The sequence below is a fragment of the Mesoplodon densirostris genome, chromosome 18 (genome assembly GCF_025265405.1).
Source record: "Mesoplodon densirostris isolate mMesDen1 chromosome 18, mMesDen1 primary haplotype, whole genome shotgun sequence".
In the NCBI taxonomy this organism is placed as follows: domain Eukaryota; kingdom Metazoa; phylum Chordata; class Mammalia; order Artiodactyla; family Ziphiidae; genus Mesoplodon; species Mesoplodon densirostris.
The window spans coordinates 16,255,692-16,276,853 of NC_082678.1; the positions used below are offsets into that span (position 1 = coordinate 16,255,692).

At 61.8% G+C, this 21,162-nt stretch overlaps 1 protein-coding gene across 5 annotated transcripts; it reads left to right on the forward strand.

Annotated features, from left to right (window-relative positions):
- Positions 1-244: 244 nt before the first annotated feature.
- On the forward strand, positions 245-19,067 carry RBFOX3 (RNA binding fox-1 homolog 3). Of its 5 annotated transcripts, none has more exons than XM_060080408.1 (11): positions 245-499; positions 6,746-6,883; positions 8,871-8,924; positions 9,745-9,837; positions 11,504-11,564; positions 14,073-14,171; positions 14,366-14,525; positions 15,137-15,172; positions 16,079-16,147; positions 17,087-17,165; positions 19,023-19,067. In XM_060080408.1, the coding sequence occupies exons 1-11, from the start codon at positions 284-286 to the stop codon at positions 19,065-19,067; spliced, it is 1,050 nt and encodes a 349-aa protein (XP_059936391.1). In that variant the 5' UTR covers positions 245-283. The 5 variants fall into 5 exon arrangements, with proteins under 5 accessions (XP_059936391.1, XP_059936386.1, XP_059936389.1 ...); XM_060080403.1 differs by having other exon boundaries at positions 284-505; positions 14,073-14,126; positions 14,393-14,525; positions 14,996-15,176; positions 16,086-16,147; XM_060080406.1 differs by having other exon boundaries at positions 284-505; positions 14,073-14,126; positions 14,393-14,525; positions 15,137-15,176; positions 16,086-16,147.
- Positions 19,068-21,162: the final 2,095 nt, after the last annotated feature.

Consider the following 21,162-nt stretch of genomic DNA (forward strand, 5'->3'; position numbering starts at 1 on the left):
CTGACGAGTTTGCACAAGTGGCCTCAAACACTGAGGTGTCTCACCCCAGACGTGGGCTCCCCAGAATTCCCCCCGCAGCCCGGCTCTGAGCTGGTGCCCCATGCTGGGGGAGCCCCCCTCCTAGGGGGCATGGAAAATGCTGCTGAAAGTACAGGTGGAGACCACAGAGCCTTCTGGAGAGGGGGCAGTGAAAGGGGGCAGTGTCCAGGCCGCACGGAGTTCTAACCAGCCTCGCTCTCTCCTTCCCCAGGGCAATCAGGACGCCACGGCTCCGCCTGAAGCGATGGCCCAGCCCTACCCCCCGGCCCAGTACCCCCCTCCGCCACAGAACGGCATCCCCGCCGAGTACGCCCCGCCACCACCGCACCCCACGCCGGACTACTCAGGCCAGACCCCGGTCCCCCCGGAGCATGGCATGACCCTGTACACACCAGCACAGACCCACCCGGAGCAGCCGAGCAGTGAGACCAGCACACAGCCCATGGCAGGGGCCCAGACAGTGCCGGTAAGGGCCCCCCAACTTCAGAACTTCGGGGGAGTGCCTGTGGGAAAGGGGCCTGGGGGCCTGTGTATGGAGAGGCAGCCCCATAGCAGGGGTCCCCGCCCCCAGGAAGGAGCTCCTAGCCTCCAAGCTCATCGCCATCCGACCCCAAGGATCTTTCTGGTGGGCAGGTGCCACGGAGGGGCAGCCAGGCCCACCGCCTCTAGCTGCCCCCCACCCCGGTCTCCCCAAGCCACAACTTCAGGCACTCTCACCTCATCTGGGAGATGGAGCGTGTCCTCAGCGGTCAGTGACCTGTTAATGGGAAGTGAGAGAAATGGGCGAGGCCGGTGGCCTGGGCTCGCCTGGCCCAGCGGCATCACGGGGGCAAGCAGGGGGGCGGGGGGTGGGCTGGCGGCAGCAAGGAGAGGCCCAGGGCCCCTCAGGGCTGTCTCGGGTTGCAGGCACTCCTATCATTGCTAATCACTTGTAATCTACCTGCTTGGCTGCCCTCCAATCAGATAGCTTCAATTATGTGGTTGTAATGCAGCCCCAAGGAGAAAGTGCTGAGCCCAGCACCTCTCGGAGATTTCCTGATAGCTGGGGTCACATCCAGGAGTGGCCGCCGCCCCTGGCCAACCTGGGGTGGGCGCCCTGTGAAGGTAGCCCCTCTGGAGACCAGGCTGCCACATCCCCTTCCCTGACCTCCGCTGCATTCTCCGTGCGCCCACGCCCCGCCAAGCTCTGGGGCTTTGCGTTCGTCCAGTTGGCCCTGCTGACTCTGTCCCATTGCTGGCTAGCGGGGCCTGGCAGGAGGCCAGCATGCCCTGTGCTGACTGGGCGTGGCACCACCCATCGGATGGGTGCCCCCCTCTGTGTGCTCCCTCCGCCCCCTAACCCAACCTGGCTCCCACGGTGTTCCCCTGGATCCAGATATCACCTACCCTCCCTGTGCAAGCAGCATCATCCAAGCTCTGGGGAGACAGCCCCCCCAAGCTGCCCCCTGGGCTGGACCAGACCCCAGCCAGTGCCCTTCCTGCCTGCTCGAAGCACTGCCCAGCCTGAGTCAGCACCAAAGCCACCAGGCTTTTCCATTATCCCAGTGTCCCTGGTACAGGGTGTCTGCCATAGACGCCCCCAGGGTTCCACGGATGAGAAGGGCAGTGCCCACGGGCCTCAGAATGGGGAGGCAAACCATACTTCCCTGGTTTAGCTTTTCCACCTCGGAAAAGAGAGGTGAGCACGGGAGCCAGAGGGTCTCCCGGCCAACTGGTCTCTTTCTGACGGACAACAGCAGACGGGGTGTATCTGGAAAAATCTCTCACAACCTCCTCGTGAACAAATACTGACCCCCAGAGGTTTGCCCTGGAAGCAAACCTGGGAGACAAGAGGATCAGACTTGTAGCTGACACAGAGGGGGTCGAGACCGACAGCTAACACCCTCTAACACCTCAACAGCACAAACAGAGGCCTCCTGGACCCCCTGACACAGCCTCACCATGACAAATTCAAAGTCGTCTTCCTTCGGGGCTTCCCTGGTGGCGCAGTGGTTAAGAATCTGCCTGCCAACGCAGGGCATATGGGTTTGAGCCCTGGTCTGGGAAGATCTCACATACCGCGGAGCAACTAAGCCCTTGCACCGCAACTACTGAGCCTGCGCTCTAGAGCCCGCGAGCCACAACTACTGAGCCCACGTGCCACAACTACTGAAGCCTGCATGCCAGAGCCTGTGCTCCCCAATAAGAGAAGCCACCGCAATGAGAAGCCCACGCACTGCAACAAAGAGTAGCCCCCGCTCGCCGCAACTAGAGAAAGCCTGCGCACAGAAACAAAGATCCAACACAGCCAAAAATTAATTAATTAATTTTTAAAAAAGTCGTCTTCCTTCGGCAGACATTTGCGGGGACCTGCTTGTGCCAGGCGCTGAGCCAGCACTGGGGACACACGGGAGAAATGACCGACCCTGCCCCGCGGGAGCCATTGCTTCCCACCAATCAGGGACATAAAGTGGAAGGGGGCCAGTGTTGACCTCTGTGCCTGTGAGAATCCACGGCCCCGGAGAGGACCCAGGAGCCTCGGAGAGAAGCCAACTAAGACATGAGAGTCTCCCTGCTCAGCCGAGCGCCTCCCCAGGAAAGTGCCGGGGCCAGAGAGCCACTGAGCCCGTGAACGGGCAGCCTCGATCTTCCTCTTTTTACCTGAGGCTCTTCGGGTCCTGCAAGGGGGTCAGAGTCTGCTGGTCTTCTGTTGGGATCTGGAGAAGGAGGCCCCACGGTTGAAAGTTACTGGATTTGTAGGTGACCTCGAAGACACCCAGAGCTGCCCAGCAAAGATTTTGGTGTGAGTGCTCTGACTGGGAGTGTTTCTTCAAGCAGGGGCTTCCCACCTTGGGAGCAGCTGGGGAGGGTGGCCGCCGGCCGTCCTGCTCTAAGATTCCAGGAGCCACTTCTACTAAAGTAACTCCTGGCACTCCCAGCCCTGCTGCTCAACTGTCTTATGTCGCTCCTGTGTCAGGCCTCCATCACTTCTCTGACTCTCCTCTTGGCCTTCCCCAGGCAGCCTGACGTTAGAAGCAGGAAAGATGAGGAGAGATGGGGCCATAGAGAAAGGGCATTTCCAGGAGTCTCCTGTGCGGCATCAGCAAGCCTTGACCCCATCCCAGTGACGGCCACCAGGTCCTGGCCTGCTGCCTGTGGCCCTGCCAGACCTAATGACCCCTGCCCAGGGCCCTCTTGGCCTCTCCCTGTGCTGGGCTTGGGGAGGCCCTGGTGAAGAGAGCTGCAGGCTCCTCGGAGGGTGCGAGGGTGGGAGATATGCTGTCCCACCCAGAGGGGCCGGCTGCTGCCTTGAAAGATGGAGGGGGACCCATGACGGCTAAGGTGACACAGGGATGGGGAGGACGCAGAAGCAAAGTGGCTGAGAGCAGTTGTGGGAGGGAAGGGAGAGCTGCTGCTGCTATTTCTCTTTTCCCTGCGTTTGAGAATCAAAGGCAAAGATTGCTTTAAAAAAGAAAAAGGAAGGGCTTCTCTGGTGGCGCAGTGGTTGAGAGTCCACCTGCCGATGCAGGGGACACGGGTTCGGGCCCCGGTCCGGGAAGATCCCACATGCCGCGGAGCAGCTGGGCCCGTGAGTCATGGCCGCTGAGCCTGTGCTCTGCAACGGGAGAGGCCACAACAGTGAGAGGCCCGCGTACCGCAAAAAAAAAAAAAAAAAAAAAGGAAGTAAAGTCCCTTGGAAGGCGGCGCAGGCTGCCTGGACCGCTGTGATAAATGGTGGGAAGGCCTCCATCTCGCCTTGGGGCAGCCAGTGTGCTGTTGCACTCTGGGGTTTCTCTGCACATCTTACAATTTCACAGTCATTGAACCCATTTATCTGCCTCTGTCTACAGCTGCGCTTGGGGGCAAGTGGGGCTCTTTTCTTACTTGTGTCCTGCCCCCATCACCCCATTTCTCCCACCTGACCCTCAGCTGCTCCCCTAAGGGCCTTTGGGGTGGGATGCAGAAGCAGGAGGACCCTGGATCTTGGAGACACACAGTGGGCTCAGTTCTGCTATTAGGAAGGGCCCAAGGCGGGACCGAAAGGACAGCCCAGCCCAGCCCCAGATGCCCCAGCTTCGTCAGCACCCTCCCGTGGTGCCCCCCTAACCCCAGTGCCCCTCCCCATCTCCTCTGAGCGCAAGCTGGGCCTTTCCTGTGGTCCTGGCCGCTAGATCGCGCTGCCTGCTGCCCTCTGCTGGCCCAGCGTCAGCACTGCATGCCCCTCTCCCACTAGTTTTCCAAGTCTGGGGTGAGTCCATTAGTCACCTGTACCCAGGAGCAGCTGAGGGCACAGGTCTGTGGGAGGCACAGGGTGGAGGGGGGTGACAGGGGCACTGGGCCCACCCTTAACACTGCATGGAAGAGCCACAGCTTGTTGTAGCCAGAGGGTGGGGCTCAGACTTACGAAGAATCAGCAGATGCACTGTCAGTTCTGCCTTGATTCAGGGGCACAGATGGGCCCTCTGAAAGTGAAGCACAGGCTTATTTTCTGCAAGGAAGAGTGGGACCAAGGGAGGAGGAGGACAGCAGGACAGCTGGGGAGGGGGCTGAGCTGTTGGGCATCTCCAGGTCCCGGGCTTGGGGGGAGGAGCCCACAAGTGTCTCCGAAAAGCCCAAAGGCAGCTGCCCCGTGTTGCCCATCAGGAATGAGGGCATGTACAGGCCAGATCAGGATTCTCAGAGACTTGCTACCTCGCTCCCACCTCCCTTTTAAAGGTGGGCTCCTGGGAGCGGGGGGGTCGGCTCTTGTTGGTAAACCCCCAGGAACAGGCACAGGACCCACACTTGGGCTCAGAGAACACACGCTCATCAGAACTGGGCCTGCCACGCGTGGGATGGCCAACCTGCTGAGCCCCAGGTCACGCGTGTCCCCACGCACACGAGACGATGGTAGCTTCAAACCCACAAACGAGCTCTGACACCCTGGGCTTCCTCTCAACACAGGAACACAGAGCTGAGTCTAAGGGGCCTTTGAACAAGATGCTCCCTCACCCCTGCAGCCCTCCAGGCCCCCAGCTCACCACCTGGAAGTGTGCCCAGGAGCTGGTGACATCCCCTCCCCTCCCCTATGGCATCCGCTGAGTGCAGGAGTTGGGGGAGCGGCCCTTTCCTTCCAGAAAGGATGACGAGGGTGGCCATCGTGGGCAGGCACTCAGGAGTCCAGAGACATCTCCAGCCACTGGCCTTGGTGAGGCTCTGCCCCTCGGGGTCCATTCCTCAGCCACAGCACGAGGCCTCGGTCACAGTGACCTCGCCCTGCTCACTGTCCTGGCTCCAGGAGGCTTGTGGTACTGGTCAGCACTCCTCTGGTGGACAGAACCCACCAGAAGCAAACGGGCAGTTCCTGGGACCCGTGGAAAGTGCTCTCCGGCACCTCTCCTCTCAGCTGTCCTCGTAGCGTGTCTCTGCGGCCCAGCCTCTCGCCGCCGGCCAGCTGCCTCTGCTCCTCCAGCCACGTGGGAGACCACAGCCACTGGGACTTCCATTTGTGCAAAGTCTAACCCAGGCCTCGAGGACCCTGCCCTCCCCGCTTCACTCTCTGTAGGCCCCCAGGCCGTCGTCTGGAGTCCTGTCCCGGAAGCAGACCCCCAGACAAAGGTTCAAATTCAAGCAGTGTATTGGGCTGGTGATCCCAGAAGACCCGGAGGAGAGCCGGGACTTGAGACGGGAAGAGGAAAGAAGCAATAAAAGGTGTTTCTCGGCCCGTTATGCCCACAAGGGGCAGAGGCACGAGGGGGCGGGGGAGCCCCACGGGAGGGAGCCGGCGTCTGTCCACCACCCCATCCGTCACCAGCTCCGCTCCTGGATACCAACACTGGGCAGCACGCAGAAGGCTATGCGTGCCAGCCCCTGGGTCACGATGAGCCAGCCGGGCCCCTCGGTCAGTCCTCCCGCACTCACCACGCCCAGCCTGCCTTTGGCTCCGGGGACTCAGCAGGGACCAGCCAGGCTGAACGGGGGCGGCCTGGCTGTGAGCTGATGGCCCGTCCCTGTTGAAGTCCCCAGGGAGGAACCTCGTGCGTACGCCACCAGCCCAACCTGCTTGTTGCACTGCACCGCCTCGGGGCCTCTTCACGGCCTTGACCTCTTGGGGAGCTGGTGGGAGGGGGGGGTCCTTGCTTTGTGGCAGCTTTGTTCCCTGAGACCTGAGTCTTTCAGAGTCCCTCTTTGACCAACATTTGGATCCAAAATGAGAACCAGCTCTGAAGCACTGGACGTGGCCACCCCTGAGCCTTGGAAGTTGCAGAGCCCCAGAGCAGGGTTAGAAGAAGAGGCAGCCCCGGGGGGGCCTCCCTGGGGGGCAGCACCGCCATAGATATGTGTGCCGCGGTGGCTCCTGAAACCTCTCCACTTTCTCATCAGGCTTGAAACCCCAAATGGCGCCCGTGGTCCCAGAACTCGGCCGTCAGGGGAGCAGTGCACTCATGACCTCAAGGACCGTGATAGCCAAGGGACCGCTGAGGTCAGACCTCAGTGGACAGGTCGAGCCACGGTGGGAGGACGCACTGGGCCAGGGAGGCCTGGCCCTGCGCTGGTGTTGCACACACAGCCCGGGGAAAGGCCTGGAAGTGGGGCCTGAGGCTGAGGTGCTGCTGTGCTGCGTCTCCTGCGGGTCCCAGGATGGGGACGTCCAAGGGGCCTGGGGAAGACCTGGCGCTTAGATGGTCCCCTGCTATGGGATGGGAGCTGAAGGGGGCACCTCCCAGCCCGGGTCCTCTTCCCGCAGCAGACAGACGACGCGGCACAGACGGACAGCCAGCCGCTCCATCCCTCCGACCCCACAGAGAAGCAGCAGCCCAAGCGGCTACACGTCTCCAACATCCCCTTCCGGTTCAGGGACCCCGACCTGCGGCAAATGTTCGGGGTGAGTGTGTGTGGCCCCTCCATCTGCGCTCCCACCCCCAGCGCACAGCCCAGGTGTCAGAGAGGCCCCCTGGGTTTCCTGCCAGCCGTTGCCCTCTGGGTCCAGCCCTGCTCTGACCCGAGCCTGTGGGGTAGGAGGGAGGAGGAGGGATGCAGGCTCGGGGTAGAGAGACCTGTGTGGCTGCCACCTCCACCACCTGCCCCTCAGGCCCAGGCCAGTGCCAGTCAGGTTATCACTCCGCTGGCCCCTCCTTCTGATGAGGGCTCCAGGGACCCCTGTGCCCCCAGAGCGGCAGCCCAGCCTCCTGGCCTCACACCCAGCAGCCCTGCCTGTCGCCCAGGCACTCAACCTCTCTGAGCATCCTCCAAGCCCCAGGGGTGGGGCGACAGGAGAGCACACGACGGGAAGCAAGTGGGCGTTCCGTTCCTGGACTCTCCCTGTCTGTTCCTAGACTTTGCTCTGTAGGATTTCAGCCAGTTGCAGGGTTACTGTGAGATCCTGCAAGGAGGCCCCCAAGTCCCGTGGTGACTTTATTCTGTCATCTGATTTGAACACCTAGCAGGTGCTGACACCCAGGGCTGCCCCGTGGGCAGGTGAGGGGGCAGCAGCCAGGCTTCAGCCCTGGCCACAGAGGACACGTGTGCCTGGCCCGTGTTCCCTCCCTTCCTTCCCTCTCCCACCCCAAACTCTCCTCCCACCGCCTGCCCTGTGCCCACTCCCCACTTCTGCCGCAAGTCAGGCAGGCTCTGGGCCCTGAACCCCAGCCTTCCCCTCATGCCACCCACCACCCCAGATGGGATTTGTCAGGCAAACAGGAGGTGGCCTCGGGATGGACTCAGCACCCACACCTGCCCTTGCCCCGGATATCCACTTCTCTTCCTGGGGGCCAGGCCCCATTGGATTTGGGGTTAGACCCAGTAGGGTGCAGGCAGGATTTAGAATCATCGGAAGATGAGAATTCTGCCCCCTCTTGGCCCTGGGCCTGGGCAGCTGCCAAACCTCTCTGAGCCCGGGGCCCCCACTCAGAGCAGCTGGTATTACGATGTTACTAGGTCAGTTCACTTGGAAGCCCTTCCAGTCCCTACATCACGGGCCTCAGCACACTCAGTCCCTACAGGCCGCCCAGGGGCACCCATGGTCCCTGCAGGATGCCCATGAGTTCACTCGCCCCTGCAGCACAGCAGCACCATCCTCCCTCTCCAGTACTTGGCAGGGTTGGCATTGCCTCACTGTCTGGTTCCATGTCCCTCCCTGCCCACGTGATACCCACCTCCCAAATGTTACAGGGTGAAGGGGAAACTCATCAATTGTATGCACTGGAGACCTCAGGACAGGCCCCTCGGGACCTCAACTGGGATTTTAGGGGACGTGGTTCACAGGTTCCTGGTCTCACGTGCCAGTGAGGGAGACAAGGCTGCCCCTTGGGAGTTCCAGGCCAGCGATGGGGCAGGAGGGGGGCAGCCAGAGCGTCTGGGCCCAGCTGGCTGGTATGTCCTGGTCAGGCAGAGGGGCCTGGGGTCACTGCACCCTGCCCCACACACAGCCCAGCCCCAAACAGCACAGGCAGTAGGCAGTGCAGGGTCCCTCCCTAGCGCTTTGTCTCTTCCAGGGGCTCCTCTCCCCGCCAGCACCCCACCTTTTGGGAAGGACTTACCCAGAGCCCATGTGTGTGAATTAGGGCTGGCTGTCAGCAACTTGTGGCAAAGTCCCAGCAGGGAGAGGAGAGGAATGCTGATGACACCGCAGATGGGACCAGTGTCCTGGCAGGAAAAGCTCTCTGCACGGGAAGGTGGGGAGGGATGCCCCCCACCCCCCGCCACCAGGCTACCCAAGAGCACCTTCATGTCCCTGCAGGAGGCGGAAAGGGGGCCGGGGCAGAGGACCTGACACAGGCAGGGGGCAAGGGTCCCCTGGGGAGCAGGCCAGCCAGGCCAGCAGTCTTAACGCACCCTCTCCTGTCTCCCCCACCCCATCTCTGTCTCTGCAGCAATTCGGAAAAATTTTAGACGTGGAGATCATTTTTAACGAGCGGGGCTCCAAGGTGGGTGCCGCCCAGAGGCCGCCACCATTACAGCGCCCGGCTGTAGGTCCCGCCAGGCTAACGTGTGAAATGTGCGTTTCCTTCCTGGAGAGCTCCGAGCCTGAGGACCCCTGAGCGACACGGGTGCTTGTACTCCCCGCTCCTCCGCCCGCCCCACCCTCCCCACCCCGCTGTCTGTGCTGTCGCTGCCGCTGCTGAGGCTTCCTTCTCTCTAAGTCGCCAGGACCTCTCTGTCTGCACTTGGAGCCCCAGCCCCTGGGCCTGGGTCCCCAGCCTTCGAGCCGCTCCCCCGGGGCCACCGGTCTTCCTGGAGCTGCCCGGAGACTCAGTGGAGGGCCTGCAGGGGACAGGCGGGAGGGTGCCCGCTCCTGGACGGGAAGACCCCCCCCCCGCCCCTGTTGGGGCTCCTGGGGTGACGATGGGTGAGGCTGCCCCTACTCTGGGTCCAGAAGCCCAGCCTTGGCCCCCCAGGTGGGGTGAGGGCAACAGTCCTGGCCCCTGGTCAGGTCAGCATCTCTCTTATAGCTTTGGCCTGTCCCCTCAAGTGCCAGGCGGTCAGCTCAGGTCAGGCTCAGGCCAGGCCAGCAGCTGCCCCACCCCCAGGGCCGTACGTCTCCCGGGCGTCCTGCCAGTGGCACCAGGACAGACCTCTGGGCTGCCCGAGTCTCTCCTTCAACTCACCTGACTCAACCCCTCTCTCTCTCTCTCTCTCTCCCCGCCCCCCCATTGCCCTGCCCCCCCCCCACTCCCCACGCCTCCTTTGTTTTCCTTTTTCTCATCCTATGTCTTTCTCTCCATGTCTGTCCTTCTCCGCTCACAGGGTTTTGGGTTTGTAACTTTTGAAACTAGCTCAGATGCTGACCGAGCCCGGGAGAAGCTGAATGGGACGATCGTAGAGGGACGGAAAATTGAGGTGCTCAGATAAGTGTGCTGCGGCAGGGACGCCCTTGAGAGCCGCCTCCGGTCACCCGGGTCCCCCGACCCAGCCCCGCTGCTGCCATGCAGAGAGCCGGGCCAGGGCCCCACGGCAGGGCCAAGCTGAGACCGGAACCGAGCCCACCACCTGCCACGCCTTTTGGGTCTAGACCTCAGGCTCACCCAAGGGCCCCCCACCCTGCCCCCTCCCTCTCATTCCTGGAAAAGGTCCCCAGCTGTGGGGCTCAGCCAGACACTGGGAGGAGCCCCAGAAGTCTCGTCTCCGAGGCTTGGCGGCTCCAAGGACCTCAACCAGCCCAGTCGGCCCGTGGTTGGGAGGAGATCATTAATCCCACCAAGGAGCGGCAGCTGCCCCGTTCCCCCCTCCCCATGCTGCCCCACCCTGCAGTCTGCCCCTTGCCTTTATCCCCCAGAGGGTGGGCAGCAGTACACAGCCAGAGCCTAGAAAGGGATCCAGCCCAGAGGCGCAGAGGGGAGAGAAGGCGAGGGGTCCCCCGACACTCCCGCCTCTACCACCCCTTCCCGGGGGGCTGCGTGTGCCCTGCTCAGTGCTGAGGCTCTGGTGTCTGGGAGCTGGGCTTCCTGAGCAGGGCGGGCAGCAAGGGTGGCCAGGGAGGGAGGGCTCAACGGCTAGTGCGGAGCCACTGGAAGAGCGGTGGAAGGAGCTGGGGGAGGGTTTCCAGAAGCAGAAGGAGTGCCAGAGGCACCGACCTCAGCCAGGCTCCAGCCCAGCATCCAGCAGCACAGGCTGCGGCCCCAGGCCCCAGGGGCTCACACTGACGGTGGTCGCAGGGGAGGCAGTATGGCCCAGACCTCTCCCTCGAGTTCCACACCTGCCCTGCTTTCTGCTCCCTCCGCAGAGGCCCTCCTCCTTCCTACAGCCCAGCCCAGTCCTCTGGGCAGCCTGACCACGGCCTTAGGTGTCTGCACAGTAGGAGCCGCTCCCTTGGTACCTACCTGCTCCTCCCCCATTGGCCTTGCCCCACCACCACGGGCACGTGTGCCCCCCGCCCCCACAGAAAGCTCTCTGCTGGCCTCAAGGGAAAGGGATGCTGCCCCCACGGGGAGGGGTGACCACCCTGGTGCCCACAACCAGGAGGGCCTCAGCAGGCACCCACGGCAGAGAAGTTTTGGGGGCCATTCTGTTCCTCAGCAGCCACCCACGGCAGAGAGGTCTCGGGGGCCATTCTGTTAGCTGCGCTGAGAGCACTTTGGGGGGAGTCCACAAACCAGCTGCTCCAGTGGCCCTGGGTTGCCAGAGAGAGGCTGGGCTCGGTTTGTGGGAACAGTCCTGTGAATGGCAAGAGCCAGTGGGACTGGACACAATGCTTAAGCCGAGGGCCTGGGGCCTGAGGCCTGGGCCAGGCTGGGCACCAGCCAGTGCTGGGAACAGTGATGGCCCAGGTTCTCAGCTGGGGGGTGAGGGGGCGGGCAGCACTCAGAGAGAGGAGGGCAGGCCATGGTGGGGGGCCAGGCGAGCAGTGGAGGCGGTCCTGTGCCTCGCCTGGGTGTCCCAGGGCCTCCTCCCCAGCCCCCAGCCCCCTCCGAGGCAGCCACGGAGGAGAAGTTCAGAGCAGGACCAGGCGGCCAGTGGCCTACAGGCTAATGTCCCTCTCAGCCTCTCCCTCCCTCTCTCTGGGCAGGTCAATAATGCCACGGCCCGAGTCATGACCAACAAGAAGACTGCCAACCCCTATACCAACGGTAAGCGGCCCAAGACCCCAGGGAGGCTGCAGGGGCCAGCAGTGGGGACAGGGCCCAGGAGGAGTGCAGGCTGCTGGAGGCCGGCCTCCTGGGATGCTGAGCGCCCCCTCATGTCCCGGCTCTGCCGCGGTCAGAAGTGGGTGGGTCAGCGAGGCAGGAGGAGAGCTGGGGCCACCCGCCTCCACCCACACATCTGGTGAGACCCCCGTGCTTTCCCGAGTGTGGCCGCACCCAGAGGCCGAGGGCAGGCTTCAGGCGCAGGGGGAAAGTGGCTGCTTCCTGGATCATTCCTTATTTTCTAAGTGCCGAGGCTAGAGGCGCTCAGTATTTAATGAGTATGATGACAGTTAGAGGACAGCCCCCCACCGCCCACCCCTGGGCCTTGGAAACACGGAAAGGTTGAGGCCCCGCAGACCTGAGGATGTTGAGGAACATGGGATTCGCAAGAGAATCCATCCCTGAACAACTGCACCCTTGGCTCGGAATGGGCACAGAACCGAGGCCAGTTGAACGACAGGGAGTGGAGAGAGGGAGAAATCTCTGCCCACTTCGGTGGCAAACATGGTTTCATTTAAACATCTTAGTTGGCCTGGGCAAGAGTGACAAGGGCTGCAGTGGGCCGACCCTGGGTTCCCTGCAGGTGGCAGTGAAGCCCAGTTCATGGGCTCTGTTGACTGAGGCTTGACTCTGCTTAACTCTTCAGAGGACTCAAATTCATCAGTCAGTCAGAGGGGCAGAAATTTCCACTTCAGGAAATAGACTCACAAGGTTTGACCAGGTGTTACTATTTGCTGAAGAAATAAAGGATCCACCCAGGTGGGTCTCAGACTGCCTCTGTCATCTGGGGTCCCAGACAATGAATTGGGGCCAGAGCAACAGGTGGAGGCACCCAGGATTCCAGAACTGGCAGAGGGAGGTGCCAGGGCCATCCGAAGCAGAAGTGCAGCCTCTCTGACTGCACCCAGAAGAGCTGCCAGATGGGACCTAAGGGAGGTGGGCTTGGGTCACTGGCTCAGGACTGCTCCATCGTGGATTTTTACTAAGAAGACTCAGTTCTTGGGACTGGAGGTCTTCCCAGAAGATGAAGCGTTTCTTCCCTCCTGACCTGGTATTTATAGAAGATTCCAGAGGCCTAGCAGTAACGTTCAGACACAAACATCTGTGCTGGTCGTGTGATGGTGGGCCAGGGAAGGAAGGCGACCCACAGTCTCATGGAGAGTGTGGAGAACGGGCCCCCAGGAGGAACAAGGCCCCAGAAACTCTGTCCTGGACACCTCCTGGCCAACCCAGCAGTGGGGCTATTAGAATCTGGGCTTGAGACATGGAGATGGGCTGGGGGTGTGCTGCAAAGATAAGACCCCGATAAGCTGAGGGGCCAGGGGCTGGGCCTGGCCAGGTGAGCTGACCCCACCCTCACTTCCTGACCACCTGGAGCTGGTACAGGCTCAGCTGGCTGGTTTCTACCCCCAGAGCCTCAGGTGGGAGCAGGCCTTCACCCGTGCACCTGGGTCTCTAGTGGGAGAGGATGACCAGCCTGCCCACCTGCAGAGCGGGAGAGGCTGGGGGCCAGGGAGTGGCCAGGAGCATGGGTCTGGCATCCCACAGCTGGTCTGGCTCTGCCACTCTCCAGCCCTGTGATTCAAGGCTGCCGCGCCTCCCTGAGCCTCCATTTGCTCATCTGTAAGATGGGAGGTCGTGACACCTTCCTCGTTGGATGGGTCTAGGACAGTGTGGCATATGGTAAAGTGGTCAGAGGATGCTAGCTGTCTTCTCATTATCCCTAATCCCAAGGCCCCTCCTCCCCACCTCCTCCCCCAGCAGCCCTCCCACCGGCTGCTTTGGGGGAAAACAGACACAGGATAGCAAAAGCAGGACTCAGCACTGAGAAACGGAGCCCCGACCCAGGACAGAGAACGGCAGGAGGTGAAGGAGGTCGCCGTGGCTGAGGCCAACCACCTTTACGGCAGCCTCTGACCCTCCTGGAAGGCAGCCAGGTGCCCACATGAGACAGTTCCCATGAGATTGGGCTGTCAGGCACTAAAGTACCCAGGCCACCAGCAGCCCCCATCCCAGCTGGGGGCCTACAGACGTTGCATAAGAACGCGTTCCACTTTCCTTCCTAATGCTCTTCTGCCGACACTGCAGACCCCAAGCTGCTGGGGCCAGTGCCCCAGGACAGGGAGGGCCTGGGGCAGGCTGGGGAAGGCCAAAATGTGAAAAGAATCAAGACACCAGGCGGATCGTCAGCAGTGACTGGGTCTCTGTCAGGGAGCAGAAGGCACTCAGCCAGCGAGGCTGCAGCGTCCCAAGAGGGGCCCAGGGACTGTGCTCCCGCCTCATCCATCGACCCTGACTGCAGGGGAGGGGTCCCGCCCGTCCTCTGCAGTGGCCACGGCCTCGGAATGTCCCAGTGGGGCTCATCCTGGAGTCTTTGGGGTTCCCAAGCATAGGGTGAGGTGGGGAGACGATGGCGAAGACAGTGATTGGGTTTCTTTGCTTCTCTTCTAGGCTGGAAGCTAAACCCGGTGGTAGGGGCAGTCTACGGACCTGAATTCTATGCGGGTAAAGGCTGGAGCTGCGGCGCGGGGCTGGGGCGGGCCTGGCCGGGTATTGGGCGGTCATTGGCCAGTCGTCCTGGGTGGGAGGACGTGGCCAGGGGCGTGGCTAGGCGGGGACGTTTTCGGGGGGCGTGGCCAGGCGAGGCGTGGTGGGGCGTGGCCATGTGGGTGTGGCCAGGCGGGGTGTGTGGTCAGGCTCCAGCCCTCCTGCTTCCCTCCCTCCCTTAGCCTTCCCTCTCACAGTCTCCTCTCCGACGCCCTTTCCTGCAGTGACGGGGTTCCCCTACCCCACAACCGGCACAGCCGTTGCGTACAGGGGCGCGCACCTACGGGGCCGGGGCCGGGCTGTGTACAATACGTTTCGGGCTGCGCCGCCCCCGCCCCCCATCCCGACTTACGGAGCGTGAGTACCTGGGGCGCAGAGGGAGGGAGGCTTGGAGAACGGCCCCGGGGGCGTGGGGAGGGGGGCGTGGTGCAGCCAGAGGGGCTAGGCAGCCTTTCCAGCACTGTGGCGCGGGGGTGGGGGGCGGTGGGAACCCTAAACTTCACACTGCAGTCGCTTCCATATCAGTACACCCACCTACGCCCTGCCACCGGATCTCAGGGTCGCTGGCATGTGAGGGACGTTTAGAGCCCCAGCACCCTGCCCAATGCTTTAATGGGTGGTGGTCGGCCCTGGAGCTCAGTGGGCCTTCTCTAAGCCCTCCCTGGTCCGTTCCCCGGGGCCCGGGGCCCTCCGACCCTAATCGGGGGGATACAGCTGCCTGGGGTGGAGTAGGGGAAGGGTAAGCAAGGTGGGCCAACGGGCCCCTGGGTTTGTGGGAGAAAGGAGCTGACCAGCAAGGGTGTTACTCTATTGTTATACCAAAACAGGGCACTGGAGCAAACGCTTGTTAAAATGCCAGTCCCATGGGCAGGGCTGGCACCCTGCCCCCTCCCTCCTCAGCAGACACCGGAGCCGGCCTACCCCACCTCTCCAGCGTTCCCACCACTTTCTTGTCCGTTTGCTTCCAGGGTCGTGTATCAGGATGGCTTTTATGGTGCTGAGATTTATGTAAGTGCAGCCCCGGGGGAGGGAGGGTGGAATCTGGCGTTTCGTATGTCTCAGTGAACAGTCAGTGTCTCCCACTCCCTGCCCCACTCCCCCCACCCCCTCCCATCCTGGGAGCCCAGGGGGCGACCTCAGCACAGGTAAACCTGTGTTATCTGTGCTCAGGGTGCGAGTAGCAATGGATCCCCCAGCAGCCCGATGAGCCAGGCGTGTCTTCTCCGTTTCACAAGGTGTCAGTTGTATGATGGGGGCAGTGGGTGAATCTCCCATATCCCTAACAGCATTGGGGTCACTGAGTGAGCCCCCATAGGCACCCTGTGTCCATTGCAGAGGCCAGAGAGAGACCAGGAGGTAGAGGCTCCAGGGCAGACCCCTTGATGGGGTCCTGTCTCCTCTCTTCTTTCATGGGGCTGCACTTACTGCTTCCTCTAGCTCAGAGCCCTTGCTGACGACCCCCACCCCCACCCCACACAAGACCTCACTTCCATCCTAGGTTGTCACCTGTAATTCAGCAGTCCATTGGTCAGGGCTAAGACGTGGTCTGAGTTAATGCCCTTTGCCCTTGTCCCATCCCAGTGTCCAGGATAGCACCGAGTCTCCATACCCATCAGCATCAAAGTCAGGGGTACGCTGGCCTGGTGGCAACTCTGTGAGCACCTACCGTGTGCCAAAGCTTTGAACACAGCCAGACATATCATTGATGCTCACCCGTGTGTGTTGAACGCACAAATGGACGCATCAATGAATGAATGAATGAGGTGAACAGAAACCCCACCTTGAACCATGCCACGAAACCAGAAGCCAGGTGCCCCCAGGCCTGCACCAGCTACCCCTCACCTGGCCAAGATGAAGGTTGAAATGCTGTGTCCAGCCCACTAAGCCCGTGTGCCGTGTCCTCCCCTTACCCTGCAGGGAGGCTATGCCGCCTACAGATACGCTCAGCCCGCAGCAGCCGCGGCCGCCTACAGCGACAGGTACCCGCAGTGGGCAGGGGCGGGGAGAAGATGGATGGGTCGTCGGGCTGGGCCAGACAGGAACCCTCACCCACAACACTCAGGGCCTGGGGGTGCCTCCCCTTGGTGGACACAGGGTCTGGACAAAGGAGAGCAGGTCCACGTGAGCTTGGAGACCCCAAGCCAGCAAGCCCCAAACTTCTGTAATCACTTCCTGCCTGCACGAGAGGGGAGCCTTGGGACCCCCCGGTTCTCAGGTAGCGGACAGCCCCTCTGATGCCCAGCCCTGGAGGCCTAACCCCCCTCCCCAGGCTCTGGAGGCCCGAGTGAGAAAGGTAATTTGGAGCCTTTGCTTCTGCTCAGGCACGCCTCTGACGCTTCTCAGCGCTCCCAGGCCTGAAACCCTTCAGCCCCGAGAAAGAAAGGCAGAGTGTGTGCACCCTGGGAGCAGAGGCCCCTGCCCACCTGCGAGCACACCCAGAGGCCCAAGGGGGGGCAGGTCTTGGGTGGGGGGGTCTGGCCTGTCACCTTTCCCTGTGGGCACTCGGCCTGTTGGCTGCAGAGCTGCAGGTTGGGGAAGCGTGCAGGCTCCAGTACCGGCCAGGCGGTGGGCGCTTCGTGGAGGGCAGCCATCGCGTGCCAGCTCTGGCCTAGGAACTGCCCAGCCCTCCCTCTCGGGGGCAGGCGGCACCCTTGGACCCACACCTTCCTCACAGCCTCACACCGCGTCTCAGCCTATGGGTCTTGTCAGGGGCGCAGCAGGCCAGCGCTCAGGGTCAGCACTCGCTGGACGTGTTCAGAGGGTGACCGGCTGTGTTCCCTCCAAACAGGCAGGAAGAAGAAGGGGGCGTGCAGGGGAGGGAGGGGCCTTGGGGCGCCGTCTGGGAGGAGGCAGGAGACCTGCTGCCCCCCCCACCTGCCCCGTTGCCCACACCCCACCCCCTGTGCTCACCTCCCCAGTTATGGCAGAGTCTACGCAGCTGCTGACCCCTACCATCACACCATCGGCCCCGCGGCAACCTACAGCATTGGAACCATGGTAAGGAGGCTGGGGCCCGGCTGCCCAGAGCCGTGACAAGATGACTCGCGCTGCAGCCGGGTGGCAGGGGGTGGGGGTGAGTGGGCAGGCCCTTAGGGGAATGACCCAGCCCTCGGCCTGGTGCCTGGAAGACAGAGGTCTGGATTTGAGTTGGGGGAGGACTTGCCCCTTTGTGCCCTCCTGGAATTAGAGGGAGGTAGGTCTGCCCAGACAGTCGGCTGCCCAGTAACGACGTCTGGTCGTCTGGGAAGCATTCTGGTGTGGCCCGGTTTTCTGAGCCCTGTAACGAAAGTCCCATCCGGCCCTTCCATTCCCCTCACCAGGAAAACCAAACAAAACCCTCCGGCAGAGGCTCCAGAGGCAGGCAGGGCCTCCACTTCCCCTCATGTGGGTGTGTCTGTGCCATGGTCCCTCTGTGTTCTGTCACCCCCTTGCTGTACCTTTTCTCACATCGAGGTGGGGAACAAGGGCTACCTGCTGCTTCTCACCCAAAGCCCTGCTCCGTGGCCCCTCCGTGGCTCCGGCTGAGTCTGCAGGCCCTCTCCTGGGGAGATGGGGCCTCTGACCGCGGGCCTGGGGCGGGACGGAAGGGGCGCACTCCTGATGGGCTTGCTGAGGCCGGAGGTGTGTGGGCCAATGTGTCTGTGTGTGTGTGTGTGTATGTATGGCCAGCTGTTGACACATACAGCCCAGCTCACTCTGTACCCCCAATCTGCTTGCAGTGGACAGCTACCTCCCAGGCCCATCCCACCCCCAACCCCAGTGGGTGTTAATGTCGGTTTTTAGCTAGCTTGGCATCCAGCATCAAAGATGAAAACATTTTTGCAGGGGTAAAGAGGGAGGAGGTTCAGAGACAAGATGGATTTTTTTTCATCTCCCTTGTTTTTGATTACTCCCTCCCAATTTTTATTTTGTCTTTTTTGATGTTTAACGAGCCTCAGACATCCCAAGCAGCCTGCAGTGATTGCTGGCAGCCATGGGGCCCAGGCCTCTGGGTGGGGGGTCCACACCCACTCTTGGATGGAGGCCCCAAAACCGTGGCTTGCAGGCCCCTTGGCTCCAGGATCGCCCAGCCCTTTGCAAAGCTGCTAGCTAAAAGTATTAGGTAATTCACAGAGGGTTCCCTCTTATGTTTTCTTTTATTGATTTTTTTAAAGATTTTCTGTTTTTTCCCCCAACTTTTCTTCTCTGGCACTTGCCATTTTTTTCCTTTTTCTGGGGAAACTGGTGGGTAGGGCAGGAGGTTCCTGTGCAGGCCTCCCTGACCCAGGGGAGCCCAGGGGCACCGGAGAGCAAGAGTGCCAAAGGCCTGTCCTCCCAGCAGGATGGAGGCGGCGCAGGGACCCCAGAAGGCCCCACGGAGCTGGGTGAGCAGATGCAGCCCCTCCTGGTAGAGCCAAGGCCCTGGGAACCCTGACAAGAGGTCCCTCCACCCTCCCGTGCCTGGAGGGGCTGGGTCCTGCCCCCGGCAGCCCCGCTGGGCGCTGAGGAGGTGGGGCTCTTGCTCAGACCTGCCCCCCAGATTACAGATGACAGATAAAGCGGGCAGGAAAGGGCCAGGCCTGAGCCAAGAGAGTGGCCAAAAGACATCTCAAGCCTCGTTATCCAGAAGCACTGTGGCTGGTGACCCCAGCACCTCCCTGACCCCAAGACCACCACGTCGGACATAGGCCCAGGGCCCCTCCTGCTGCCATGACAACCAGTGCCCATTCTCCCCAAGGCAGACCATAAGGGGGGCAGAAAACGGGATTTAGCTATTTCTCTTTTTGTTTTTCCTTATTTTTTTTTTCTTTTTGCTTTTTCCCCCTCTCCCAAAAGGCGGTACTGATTGGCTGTTTTTCATCTTTGATGTTGCAGGCTAGCCTCTGCCGAGGAGGGTACAGCCGCTTCACCCCCTACTAGCAAGAGGCCCAGCCCCTAACAGCATTCACACTGACTGCCTAGTACACACCAAACCCAGCAGTCCAAAACCAGGCACAGCCACCAGGAGGACAGTGCACCCCTCCCGGTCAGCGACACGCGCCGCTGACCTCTGCGACTCTAAGTCCATAGGTTTTACCTCCGGCCAACTGGTCTCCCCCCCACGATGGCGTGTGTGTCTTTGACCCTGGTCACCCCTGTATGTCTGAAACCTTGGTTCCTATTTTGACTCTGTTGACATTGTGCCCCCCCCAAGCCATTTCAGGTACAGTATGCACACAGTGGGAGGGGCTAGGCTGGCAGAAGACCCCTCCCCGAGAACTAGCAATAGAGCCCGAGAGGGCCATGCCCACTCCCCATTCCCCCGGGCTACAGAGCCACGGAACGTGCCAGCCCGGCCTCCCCAGGAAGCTACCCCAACCAGTCTGGGCCAGAGCCCCAGCCCCTCCCCTGGGGTTCAGGAAGCAAGGGGCTCCCATCTGTCTGCCCCAGTCACTGGGTTCCTAGCCTCGACAGTACTCCTCCCTCCCCAGCATCACCCAACTAATCACAGGAGTGTCTCTGCCCTCCTCGTCTCCATCCAGCTAAACTAACATTTCTGATTAAATTTTATTGATGTTTCCTGCTGAAGTTGTCACAAGTCGTGCGGAAGCCCCACCAGCCTCAGGGGTTCCTTAGCCTCTGTTATAAGAAGGGAGAGCGTAGGGAGAAATTTCCCTGCCCCAGAGCCCCAAAGCGGTCCAGCCATGCAGCGCCCGAGGGCCCTCCGCTCAGCCCGTCTGCCTCACCGCCCACAGTCTGTCCTCTCCAGCCACAGTCTGGAGATGCGGTCCCTGCCCGCCTGGCACCTGGGTCTGTGCAGCGCCAGAGTGCAGCACCACCTCCCCTTCCCCAACCTGAAACATTCTTATCCAGGTACACTTCCGGAGGGGGAGTCTGAGTGAGAGAGCAGGGGAGGGTGGTGCCCGTCCTCCGGACTCCTTGGCGGAACAGTGCTCAGCGTCCACCTGCCGTTCCGAGAGGCCTGGGACTTTGCTGCAGGGCTCTGGGGCCTGCAGGTGACGCTGAGACAGCCGCGGGAGCTTTTGCAAGTTTCACATGCGGCCCTGGTACCTCTGCGACAGGAAAAAGTGGCAAGGACCAAGGAGGCCCAGGTCTCCTATGTGCCAGAGCTGGGCTTCCAGGGGCGTGGATGGCCAGCTAGAGGGTGCGGGTCCCCGCCTGCACATCTGTCCTGGCTGGTGGAGTGGGCAGGTCACACGCAGGGTGCCCAGCCAGCTCAGCACCACTGCCCAGAGCACCTTCTCAGCTGCCTCATTCCAGACCCCTACGTGGGCCATGCAGCGTCATCCACCCACCACGCCCTGACCTCTGCCCTCATCTGCGCCGAGCAGCCAGACCCTGCCCACCCAGGTCTTAGCAGAGTCCACCAGCTGCGTCTGCCAGCTGCGCTCAGCCCTGCTGCCCTGTTCTTCCCCCACCACTGGCCGTGCCCTCTCTGCCCTGGAGGCCGGAGGTCTGCATTAAATTCCCTATTAAATTCCCTTACGCAAGATGAGGGGGCTCCTGAAGCTGGGAGTGGGGCCGGTTTGGGGGCACCTCCTCTCTTGCCCTCCTGGCACCCAGGGTCCCGGGTCCCGCTGCCCCGGCAGCACGCCTGGCCGGTGCTCCTGTGAACTGCAAGTCGCGCCTTTCTGTTTCTGTTGTAGTGAAAGCTTCCACCGTTTCCTTCTTGGACCATGAAGGGCAAAAACAAAAAAACACAAAAAAATCACAAAACAAAAAACAAAACAAAAAAAGATGTTCAGATCCAAGCAACAAAACAGCCAACCAAACCGAGAAGCATCCACCACGTCCGAGTCCGCGAGCCCGCGAGCCATCGCACCGCAGCGAGGGAGCAGGTCCGCGGCCCCCGGCCGCCGGAAGTGCGCTGGCAGGAGGGAGGCGGGAGGGGAGGGACTCCGTTTTCTACCAAGTCTTCCTTCCGGGCCCCACTCGAGGCAGCGTGGGCCAGTGGCGAGCGGCTGCAAGCCCAAGCAGGAAGAGTGGCCAGCAGGACTCGACCTTGGCTGCCAAC